At 40.2% G+C, this 12,728-nt stretch overlaps 1 protein-coding gene across 1 annotated transcript in view; it reads right to left on the bottom strand.

Moving 5' to 3' along the window:
* LOC142391917 (alpha-2-macroglobulin-like) overlaps positions 1–12,728 on the bottom strand; it is a 46,973-nt gene that overhangs the window by 18,505 nt on the left and 15,740 nt on the right. The window contains exons 10-21 of the mRNA XM_075478096.1: positions 11,014–11,123; positions 9,099–9,254; positions 8,650–8,886; positions 8,174–8,237; positions 6,798–6,943; positions 6,539–6,688; positions 6,161–6,379; positions 5,689–5,764; positions 5,274–5,415; positions 4,654–4,879; positions 3,709–3,835; positions 2,523–2,644 (exon numbers count right to left, since the gene is read on the bottom strand). Coding sequence (XP_075334211.1) covers positions 2,523–2,644; positions 3,709–3,835; positions 4,654–4,879; positions 5,274–5,415; positions 5,689–5,764; positions 6,161–6,379; positions 6,539–6,688; positions 6,798–6,943; positions 8,174–8,237; positions 8,650–8,886; positions 9,099–9,254; positions 11,014–11,123 — 1,775 coding nt within the window. The remainder of the gene's footprint in view (positions 1–2,522; positions 2,645–3,708; positions 3,836–4,653; positions 4,880–5,273; positions 5,416–5,688; positions 5,765–6,160; positions 6,380–6,538; positions 6,689–6,797; positions 6,944–8,173; positions 8,238–8,649; positions 8,887–9,098; positions 9,255–11,013; positions 11,124–12,728) is intronic.

Genomic DNA, 12,728 nt, shown 5'->3' with positions numbered 1-12,728 from the left:
TCTACGCCTGACTACCTCCTCAACCTCCTTCCACCTAGGTGGTCTAACATCCATCTTATGAGCGATCTCTCCTAATGGTGGCATGTCAGGTGGAAGGCCTACTACTCTACACTGCTCAAGATCTGAATATGTATTTCTTAGATACTCTTCCACCTCTGACTTTGTTGCCTTAAGCCTCCCTTTTCCTGGTTAAACAATCCTTTAACAAAATTCAACAGGTCCCTGTAAAATGCAGTCCTTCCATATTCTTTCTTCTTTCTCTTTTACCTAAGATATTCAGCCCTTCTGAGTATTGCTAGCCTGCTTCTCAACTCTTCCTGCAAAACATTAATTCCCTCCCTCTCTTCTTCTGTAGCTCTTTTCCACTGCTTTCTTAAATTTCTTCTTTTTTTAACCAATTTCTCCATCTCTTTTTGCCGTTTAGACTTAACTACATGTACTCTTTCAACTCTCTTTCCGTCTTGCACCCCAAATCTTTCTACACTATAGGAAATACCACGGTGGAGAGAGTCAGAGGTTTGGGGCAGATTAAATTAGTAAATCTCTAGCCTATCGCTTGCATTTCCTCCTAACCTACCTAAGAGTGTGCATCATAGCACAGAAACAGCACTGGTGAAAGTTACCAATGATCTCCTCTTAGCCTCTGATAGTCGACTTGTGTCTGTGCTTGTCCTGTTGGATCTCAGTGCTGCATTTGATACAGTCGATCACAGTATCTTATTAAAGAGACTTGAACATGTTATTGGGATTAAAGGAACTGCATTAGGCTGGTTTAAGTAATTTATCTGAAAGATTCCAGTTTGTTCTTGTAAATGAAGAATCTCCCTCATACACCAGAGTAAGTCATGGAGTTTCTCAGGGTTCTGTGCTTGGACCGATTCTTTTTAAGTTTATACATGCTTCCATTAGGAAACATTAGACAGCATGGTATAAATTTCCATTGCTATGCCGATGATACTCAGCTGTACGCATCTGTAAAACCAGATGAACCCAGTAGGTTGGTCAGACTACACGCATGCCTTAAAGACATTTGGCACTATATAAATAAAACTGAATTGAATTATACAGCACCAAATGACAACAAATGTCATCTGAAGGGCCAATATTACAGTCCAAATCAAGCCAATTGAAGTTCAATTCATTGTATTCATCATAATCCAATTAAAAATTAATACAATTCATTCATACAGAGCCAATTCAAAAACAATTTCCTAGCGAAGGAAACCGAGATATTACACATAATTGCATATAATTATATATTATATATAGGGCTGAGCAAGTTAACTCGTTATTATCGCGTTAATTATTTAACGTCGATAAATATTTTATTGCGCATTAACGCAGGTTTTATTATTTATTTCATTATTCTCATTCAAGTCTGTTGCTCACAGGCTTTTATTTTGTAAAAGTCTGTAGCTGTCTGTTACGGAACCGGAAAAGAAAGTAATTGGCGGATCCACCAAACATGGAGAAGGCTACGGAACTTTTACCCGGCCATTTTTATTTTAAAGTTCTTCCAGACGGCGGAGTCGACAGAACCAAAGTCATCTGTAAACACTGCCAATATGCCGCCCATTGATTGGAGGCGAGACTCCGGTTCTTTTCACAGATGTTTATTAACGCCATAGAACTAAATTTTCAAGTAAACAAAGTAAAAGACAACATTAGTTGCTGTAATCATTAAAGAAATAGCATTCTTAGCATTGTCGCTGGTACCAATAAATAATCAAAGTAATACTGGCCACTTTAGTCTACTTCTCAACCAACGGCAGAGTTATTCCCCAGAGGCAATCTTCACGGTCAAAACTAGGATTCTTTAACTTACACTTCTCCTTTGCATCACCTTCACACAGTTACAGCAAACACCACAAAGCATGGTGTTATAAAATAAAAATAAACTAGCAGGTAACATCACTGCTACAGGTGCTCCTCGGTCTCTGAGTGAAGCTCACGGAGCTAACGAGCGCTACTTCCTGTTTTACTTGTTTCAACATAAAAGCACGCATTTCAAAATAAATAATAAAAAAAAAAACTCCTGCATTTACAGCCAAGTTGAATTGTCTTCTCAGCGTAGTAGTTCCAGTCTAAAATATCACTTAAAGGCAAAACACACAACTGATAGCAGCAAGTCATTCAAGGAAACAGACAGTGGAGCGAGGCTTCTACATTAAAAACTACCTAAAAATGCTGATGTTAAAAGTGTGTTTGCACGACAAATGTTATGGCACTTTCATTCATATGGCAGTACATTTAAAATAAAACTACATGCTAAAGGCTATACACTACTTTTGAATTCATTTTTGGATTTTGTGTACAAATGCGATTAATCAGGGAAATCATGTGATTAATTAGATAAAAAAATGTAATTGTTGCCCAGCCCTTATTATATAATATAATTAAAATATTGTTAAAGAACCATCCATACTGCAAATTAACCTTGTGCTTTCCATAGTTGCACCAACTGATTACATGTTAAAACGATCGGCAGTGATGTGATGTTTTGTGTCACATTTGGCACTGACCTCCACCAGTAGGGTGTGGATCACTGTGTCGATTTGGCCCTCATCGGGGACGGTGGCCACTTCCTTGCCACACAGTTCTTTGGTCTTCAGGGCCTCAGTGCTGACCTTGAAACTCACGCTGCCTGCGTACACACAGACATACTCAGTCTAAAACTGGGCTGTAATAATTACTGCTCACAATGACTTCCCCTGTCACACAGTGTGTGCAGAGACGGCAAAACAGCTTCCCATCTGCTATTCCACCCAACTCATTATCCTCCCTGTTCCTCCATCCTTCCTCTGTGTTTTCCTTCTCCTCCTGTTTACCATCACATTCACCCTCATTAATCTCCATTTGTTGACTTATCCCATCTCTCCCCCATACAGCTCCATCTCCCATCCCCTCTCTTACTTCCTTCACAGCCCACAATCCTTCACATGGAGGACAAGTACAGATCAGCCCCCGAGGGAGAGGTTTCTGGATGTTTCGTCAGAGATACTACCTGACTTGTTGGTACAAGTGATTGTCAGCATTCCTCTAAGGGGGAGTTAGAGGATCGCAGTTTGACATTCATCAGAGCCTCGTCTCCATCCCTGCTGATGGAGGCTGATAGAAAGCCTCTGCTTTGAGGCCAGGAAGCATTCCAACAACAGGCGCCGTCTTCACTTCCAGCAGTGCAGATGCAACTAATGTCAGTGCCCTTAATAAGGTTTAATTAGCGTCATCTGTTTCATCTTTAAATCAAAGTTTAAGACTGTATTTGATGGAATAAACAATACCTTTATAAAGAAATATGAAAACTGTATTATATTGTTTGGGATAATAGCGTAATACAGTATTCACTTTTTGGTGAATAAGAGCTGGCTGACACAATCTGAAATCAAGTTCAATTCAAAGAGGGCCCCCAAATATTAGTGTCCTCATTTCAGTAGTGAATCAAATGTGAAGCAGTCACTATCTCCCACTCTGATCCTGAGATATGACATTAGATGTTGGCCAGAAAGGTGTTTCAGAGGGTGTTTTAAGTCAAAGCGAAGCTGATATTCTGGATGTAATGTGTCATTAATTCTTCATAATACATGAAACATTAAACTTAGCATGAAATGTATGTGCAGAGGCATAATAATGTACAGTATATGACCTGTAATACGATATATCTTGATGAAAGGCAAACGGGTGCATCGTTTCTGCTCAACACTACACTACCTAAAGTGGTTGGAGTCACAATCCATGAGAAGGTCCTGCTCTCTTCTCCACACAAACATACTGTGTACAGGCAGTCATGACAGTTTCTGGAGGTGTACTGTTCAGAATCAGCCAGCGTTACATTCACCTGCAGACAGATACAAAAGTAAAACATACACAGTGTCAACTTTTAATGAATCAACTCAATGTTCCATGACATCAAATTATACTTTGTGTATACATATGGAGTTATCAGGCCCCTCTCTGTGGAACCAGCTGGCAGTTTGTGTTCAGGAAGCAAGACACGCTCTCTACCTTTAAGATTAGGCTTAAAACTTTCCTTTTTGATAAACCTTATTGTTTGGGATTGCTCAGGTGACCCTGAAACATCCCATAGTTATGCTGCTATAGGCCTAGACTACTGGAGGACCTCCCATGATGCACCTCTCCTCACTCCGCTTTCTTTACTCTCCATGAACATATGACATTATTGTTGTCATGAACTTGTGTTTCTCTCTCAGCAGGTATCCCTGGCCTGGTGTCCACTCTTTCCTATCCTCTCAACCCCCAGCTGGTCGAGGTTGATAGACACCCTTTCCGGTTCTGATGGAAGTTTCTTCCTCTTAAAAGGAAGCTTTTTTTTTCTTTCCCCCATCACCTGATCACCTGTTAAAATGTGTTTATCAACACTGACAAATGTCCAACTATCCTGAAGCAAGGATGCAAGTTAAATGAATGTGATTCGCAGCACAGCAAAATTAAAAAAAAATTAAAAAGGAGGATGCTTCCACCTTAGATGGTGACCCAATACCTAATATCACCCCTATACAAAAGACTATGCAAACAAACACAGTACCAGTTAAATTACAGAAACACCTACTTATTAACTGCTACAATTAGAACAACATTTCAGACACCTAAAAACTCTAAAAAAGAAATAGCATCTCTAGGAAACTGAATATTTACCATAATGCACTTGGAGAGATAATTAAAGACAGTGGCTCTGAGTATGAACACCTCCCCTCTGATGACAGAGTAGGGCAAAGTGAGACTGACAAAGAATGGCTGGAAGACTGTTAGTCCAATGTTGGGTGACACGCCAAAGCCTAAAGAGGAAATGCAGAAAGCTCCAGCTGCCCACTTAGTGATGGTGTCAGGGACTGTCTTCTCCATATCCACTGATCCGTTGTCACTGTACAAATAGACAAGCAACATTAATTTTAAAAGCTCAAGTATGAGGGTCTTTTCTTTTCTTATTCATAAATGGAAATAAGATAAATACTTAAAAAAAATATGACAGAAAGACACACATGAGAAGATCTCTTACAATTTGGATAGAAATGCCCAAGGGAATGTTCAATCCTTCATTCAGTACAAGTACATTTTAATATAACCTGCACCCAAAAATTTTGCAAACAAATATGGATCATTTTATTATACAGACCAAGCTTTCTTATTTTCTACACTAAAATAATTACCGATTTAAACCAAACAATCCTGCCAAAACAAACTCAAAATGCACAAATGCTTGAAAAAAAAAAAAAAAATTGTATTGCTCTAATCCTTTTAATATGCATTAACATTACCCCACAGTAACAAGGTCCCAGATCCAGGTCTCCGGAAAGAACGTTCTGACCGTCTCCTTTTTCTCCTCCTCTCTACCTCTCATCATGCCATCTGAACTCAGTTGCACCATGCTGGAGATCCTCTGAAAAGGATTCGCTATGTCTAAGAAGACATAGATGAAAAGAAAAAAAATAATTACACCACTACACTTATCCAACAGAAACAAGCTCCCAGATCCAAGTCTCAGGGAAGTATTTTCTTATAGTTTCCTTGGTCTTTCCAATGCTATCTTCATTAGGCACACAATGTCCTGACGACTTCTCAGATAATTCAAAGACTGAAAGAACACATGATTTACACAAAATTGTATTTTGTTATAGAAGTTTCTATTTCTGATGTCATTATGAATGGACTTAAATACGCCACAAAACATACAATCAACTTCAAATAGTCGTCTGCAGAAATATGGTTTCTTCACGTCAGAGTTTGTCACAATTTTGATTCCGATGTCCTAGAAGTGGAGAGAAAGAAAACCAAATTAGAAGGTAAAGCCATGTACTGTATGCAATTCTACCATTAGCCATTTTAAAGATAGGAATAGAAGAACATTTGAGTGAAGCTCAAACTGCTAGAGATAGAGAGTAATACTGACAGATGAAGATTGTAAAGAGAGATGCGGAAAAAGTGACAGTTTGAGAAGTAGCTCCAATACATAATGTCCGAATTAGCTCAGGATGAAGTGAAGGAAAAGAAAAAAGCTGGTTAAAATATACAGTCATGGATAAAAAGTGTAGAGATGGATAGTTTTGACACAATCACTGATGTCAGTTAAATATATTTTTGCCTAAATGTGTAATGCAATGCATGCAAGCTTCGCCTACAGCTAAGACAATGAAAACATTTCTACTTTAAAGATGCTGTAGACGTCATCCTTCTCTGTGGACTGGCCGAAGTAGAGCGAGCGCTTTCTTCGATCACTGGGTGAAGCAATAATCGCAGGTTCTGGTTCTGGTTCAGGCTCAGGCTCAAGCTCTAAAATTTCCATGGGGATGCACGGGTACGGCTCAGAGTCCTCAACCTCATCGAAGTACCCAGAGAGCTTCTGTATGGGCAGCTGGCTGTACACCTGTAGGAAGACACACCCCTGCACATGAGCCTGGGTAGATGCGAAGCCTTTTCTCATCTTTAAAGCACAGGGTTTTATGCTGTTTACAACACAAACACAGGTCACAGTGTTGGTAAAGGTACAGATGTGAAGATGGGTCAAAGATGATCAGTGTTGTACATAGTCAACAGTGAGCTCCTGCTCAGACTGCAGCAGGAGGACGCTTTGGTCGATGGCTCTGACAGAGCACAGGGAGCTTGGGTGAGCCTGCAGCTTCAGTCTGGTCTGCCCTTGGGGAAGCTCCTGGAGAGAGGAGAACTTGAGGGACACCTGCATAGGAAATACCACGGTGGAGAGAGTCAGAGGTTTGGGGCAGATTACATGAAGTCTAGCGCCATGTCATGTGTTAATTAGAAACTCGTATTTTCATATTTCCTACCTTGTTATTGAGGCAGAGCTGAATGGGGAAGTTCTCGCTGTCAGCCACAGCCTCTCCATTGGGCATCACAGCGTAAACTACCACCTGAGCAACTGGTGCCAGGTTTATCACCCGACTGAGAGGTACAGTCAACTCTCCTTTGTTAACTGGGACAAATAACAAGCAAACAAATGTAACATTATATTACTGACAACAGCACCTTGTGACTTTTTTTCAAAGAAAGGCTTATAAGTTATAAAGGCTATAAAGTTATAAAATCAACTTCCATCTAGGGTTGTCATATTTCATATACGGTTAATTCTTTAGAATTGATGATGTGTGGTTGAGTCTGGAAATGTGTGAAAATCATGTCTCATGCTCCTTGAACCACTCTTTCACAGTTTGAGCCAATGAATCCTGGCATGGTCATCTGGGATTTAGCAGAGTACAATCTTTATGCTCCCTTGCAGCCCCCTTGAAGCCTCAATTTTTTCCATTTTGCCTCACAGAGAAGTGGTTTTCTTAGAGCTACACAGCCATCCTGTCCCAGTACCTTCAGTTATTTTCACATGGCGTGTGTGGAAATTCTTACCATTACTATTAATCATTGCTGTGAGTTCTTCTGTTGATTTTTTTTTTTTCCAATATGATTTTATCAAACGCTCATTTACTAAAAATATATATATGTTTTTTTTTTTTGTTTTGGGGGGCTTTTTATGCCTTTAATGGACAGGACAGTTGGAGAGAGACAGGAAGCAGGGGGCAGAGAGAGGGGGAAGATATGACCGGCGGCAACGGGCCGTCCGGTGTGGGACTCAAACCGGGGCCAGCCTCTGTACATCGGGCGCCTGCTGTACCCACTACGCCACCGACCACCCCACGAAAAGTAGTTAAACAATCCCATTACTTATTTTGTCTACCAATAATTTGATCTTTCTAAATGAGAGTTACATCTTTTCCACGACCACATGATGTGACTTCTGACATGGTCTTTTAAGGAATGAGAAACCACACACTGCATCAGTTAGGGTTAATCTTTTTCTTCTTAGTTAAATAATAGGGCTGGGCAAAGATTAAAATCTTATTAATCACATGATTTCCCCGATTAATCGCATTTGTACACAAAATCCAAAGATGAATTCAAAAGTAGTGTATAGCTTTTAGCATTTAGCTTTATTTTGTGCTGCCATATGAATGAAAGTGCCATAACATTTGTTGTGCAAACACACTTTTAACATCAGCATCTTTCTGTAGTCTTTATGTAGAAGCCTCGCTCCATTGTCTGTTTCCTTGAATGACTTGCTGCTATTAATCGGCGTTAAATAATTAATATAACAAGTTAACGTGATAATAACGAGTTAACTCGCCCAGCCCTATTAAATAACATTGGTTTGTACCAGTTCCTGCTTTGACAGCCACAGGGACACGACCGTGTTGCACTATTGCACCTCTGGAAAGCACCTACAGAAAAGAAAAAACAAGCAGAGAAATACATTTATTTAATCCAGTGGTCTCAAACTGATCCTTAAAGGGCCGGTGTGACTGCAGGTTTTTGTTCCAACCCTGCAGCAGCACAGCTGACTTGTTTCATTCAATCAACTGAACTGGTTAAGACCTTCAGTGCAGACAGTTCAGTGGATTGAAAGAAAAAAGTCAGCTGTGCTGCTGCAGGGTTGGAACAGAAACCTGCAGCCACACCGGCCCTTTCAAAGATCAGTTTGAGACCCCTGATTTAATCATTTTGACATGAATGAAGTAAGAATTAAAGGACAAATATATCTGCACTCTTTAAGAATACAATTAGATGTTTACTTTCTGACAGTACCAGATGGGCGTTGGTGTACTGACAGCAGCTACAAGCCATAACACATACCAGGTAAAAAAAGTCCAGGACCTCCTGTCCCTTCTTTAGCTCCTCTCCCTGGATGATGTACTGAGCACGCAGAAATGCATTCTTGTTGCAGGAGAACCTCTCATTGGCCTGCATGAGCTTCAGAAAACTGTTGCTCTTGGAGTAAAATTCTGTGACATAGTGGTGTACAGACCCGTACTCTGATCTCCAATCGGTAGGTACCTGTGGTTCATTATCCGTTGTATTTTTAGAGCTTGCCTGTTAAGGGGGTAAGGTCAAAGGTTGATATCAGAGTGGGAGCTTGACCTAACATTTTCAAACATAAACTAACATAAAAAAAACTTATTTCAATGGAATACAGGCCAACGTGTGCCACATTTAATACATCAAGTATGATTAGTATCATGAGCTTCTACTGCAATGTTCCAAAAGACAAGAAATTCAAATAACCATCGTAAACAGTAACTAACCCTCAGATACACAGAGTGCCTCCAGAGGGATGTGTCCAGAGTAAACAGAGCCATGCCCTTCGTGTCTGTTGTGAGCATTAACGATGGCCAGATTCCCACGGACAAATAGACTGCCTCATTAGCAACAGGTCTGTTGTCTGGACCGACCACTTTGATCTGCAAAACAGTCAGAAAGTAAAGGTGGGATTTAAAGATACAATAAAGAAAAATTGTCCATTCTCTTATCATTATGATTCTGACATCCCTCTATTCCAGTCTGATAGTGAACCTAAAACTTATGAACACGATCATTGGATGTTTAAGGCTTACACTTTTAGAAGCATGAAGGAAATCTATTTTGTGCAGATATGACAGATGCCTGAAAGTAGCATAAAATGTCACCCACTGGTTCAAATGATTAGAAACTATTTTCTGAGTCACTATGCATACAAACATTCCGCTGAGAGCAAAAATTTAGCTTGCATTCATAATACAAACAAATTGGGAGATCCCAATTTGTCTCTGGATGAGACACTGACGCTGTGACGCCAGTGACGCTTTGCTTTTTGCGGTAAGACGTATTGCATCACTTCCTGTTACCTTGCTTGTGCACTGTGGAATTTCTTGCTCCGCTTGGACTACTGAATCTTCGATTAGCTTACTTTCCACATATTTCTAGGATTTCTAAGAAAAGTGGCAAATAGTTTCAACTTTATGTAAAAGGATTAAACCTTAACAGCATATTAAACTAAAATAAGTGAAAGAGGCAGCTGCATATTAGAATTACAGCACAAAACAAACAGAGAATCCCACAATCATCCAACAATTCACAAATGTGAGAATTTTTTCTGGAAAATTTGAAGTTTTCTGCATTAAAGGCCAACATTTAAAAAGAAAGCAGAGAAAGTGTGGACCATTTTCTTTTATAGTCAAGATTAAGTCGTAATAGGAAATAACTTACATTTGGCTAAATTCGTGGTTATAGCAGGTAATGATACAAAGAGGGGAAGGGTACCACCAATTAAAAATCAAAGGCTGACAATCGTTTTGGAGGTTTTCTCAGTTCAAAAATGGATATACATAATACTACTAAAAGCACAACTGGACAAGAAATTGACAAGAAATAGTTTACAAGTCTCAAGTTTTATCCCTCATCAGATCAATACATGAAACTCATATCTGAAGATCATATCCATCTTTCCAACATTTGACCTTTGGAAATTGTTCAGATACATATTTTCTGTTTGGTGCTCGTTTGATTTTTGATACTTAAACACATAAAGGAAGTTTGGATGATTTTCTTTACATTTATGAAAAATTTGATAATAACAGTGTTAAAAAGTGCTAAACAAGAAGGGATAAGATGAGTTACAGTTAAGTGGATATTCACAAAAACACAATAAAATGTGTGATAAAAGTATAATATATCGCCAAAAGCTTACCTTTAACGGTACTATAGGAATTTAGTTGTTACTGGGTATCAGTTTTAATGGGTCATTTAGATGGAAACTCGGCTAGCAGACAAAGCAATCAAAACAGGGCTACACACAGACCCAGCAACAAAGCTAACAGCACCTCTGAGGTTGTTCTTTGAAAGATGTTTTAAGTTGGCAACCTAAAAACATACTGCTTCTTTAGCAGATACATTCACTAGGGACCAAACGTAAAAGAATGAACACTACTCAATTACTTTAATTCAATTCAGTTTTATCTATTTAGCGCCAACTTACAACAAATGTCATCTCAAGGCACTTAAATAATATAGTCCACCTTTAATAAAGGTCGGGGAAAAAAAGATTTCCTCAAAGACCTCTCTTAATGTCATTAGGATTCTTCCTCTGGCTCCTACTGGTATCTAACCACATTTCACAGTAATAGAACCTTCAGGAAAAACTTTTTGTTACAGTTCACACCACACTTTGGCGAGTCTGATTACCTTTCCCTCAAATGGCATGCCAGGCTTGTATGATGCAGGTACATGCTCAAAGGTAACCGTTCTGATCTGACTGCTGAAGCTGGTCGTCCCACTGCCACCAAGAATGACTCCTAGATGGTGGTAAACATACAGACCACAGTTAATCAGGAACAGGTGCTGCCAGTTCAGAGAATAAGGCAAGGCAAGTTTATTTTTATAGCACAATTCGTACACGAGGCAATTCAAAGTGCTTTACAGCTACATAAAATCACAAGACGGGAAATGCAATCATTCCAAAAAACATAAAATAACCATTAATTAATTAAATTAAAAGCTAAGAGTGCAGATAAAATACTTTCAGGTGACATATGCACAGCTAAATGGAACTGTTTCAGCCTGGATTTAAACATTGTCAGAGTTGAGATGGCTTTGCAGAGGAAATCCACTCCTTGGTCGGTCGAGGAGGTCCAAACGTTCGGCGCCGTCTAAATGACGTCACAGAGGTTGGAAACACAACCAAACCGAGCTGTGCCGAGCCGTGGCGAGCTAGTGGAAAAGCGCCATAAACGGGCTGTAATGGCGCATTTCCACTAGCTTGGCACGGCTCGGTTGTGTTTCCATTACAAACGTGTATACTTCGTGCCTCCTCGACGTGGGCAGGGTCGTCGTAACACGGCTGTGCGTGTTGCTGCTCACCCTGTGGCTTTTTGTTCGCACAGAAGGCAAGAGAAGAGAGCCAGAGAAGACTCCTGGCCGCCAGACAAAACAGTATTGAAAAGGAGAGTTTTGTTACGAGCTTCAAAAAGACGACGTTTGGAGGTAAGCTAACGGTTGCAAACGCTAGCTTTTATTATCCGTGTTATGACGCTTCCAGTGACGACACTCATCGCCCAATCAGTGGAAGGCAGTCGGCTGACGTCACGTTTCAGTAATGCTTCGGCCCGCTTCGAATCAGGGCTGAGGTGATATGGAAAATCGTCCCGGTTGCAGGTACGGCGTGCTAGTGGAAAAGCACCTTTAGAGCCCAGTGAGCAGGCCGTTACAGTAGTCTAACCTGCTGGAGACAAACGCATGGATTATTCTTTCTAAGTCTGGTTTAGACACTATTCGTTTGATTCTGGCAATGTTTTCAGATGGTAAAAAGCTGCTGATGTTACTGATTTAATCTGGCTGTTAAAGTTCAGATCTGAGTCCAATATTACCCCGAGATTTCTAACTTGATAATTAGGTTTTAGAAAGAGAGTCTCAAGGTGACTGATAACACTTTCTCTTTGTTTCTGTGGGCCACAGACAATGATTTCAGTTTTGTTTGAGTTTAGCTGGAGAAATTTTTTTTGCATCCACATACTGATCTGTTCGATGCAGCGACACAATGTATCTACAGCCCCGTGTTCTCCTGCCGTCAGTGACACGTAGATCTGGGTGTCATCTGCATAGTTGTGGTAGGACACATAGCTGCGTGTTAGCTGGCCTAACGGAAGCATGTACAGATTGAACAAAAGGGGTCCTAGAATTGACCCCTGGGGAACCCCACAGGTCTTTGGGTCTGAGACACAGTTACCAATTTCAACAAAATACTTCCTGTCCTCGAGATAGGACTTGAACCAGCTTAAAGCACTACCAGAGATTCCCACCCAGTCTTCTAACCTCTGTAATAAGATCGCATGATCAACTGTGTCAAAGGCAGCATACAGGTCCAGCAGAACTAAAACTTTGTTCACAGGATCTAAAGCCCC

This window comes from Odontesthes bonariensis, chromosome 11 (genome assembly GCF_027942865.1).
Source record: "Odontesthes bonariensis isolate fOdoBon6 chromosome 11, fOdoBon6.hap1, whole genome shotgun sequence".
Classification (NCBI taxonomy): Eukaryota; Metazoa; Chordata; class Actinopteri; order Atheriniformes; family Atherinopsidae; genus Odontesthes; species Odontesthes bonariensis.
This window is presented reverse-complemented; position numbering and strand designations above follow the sequence as displayed.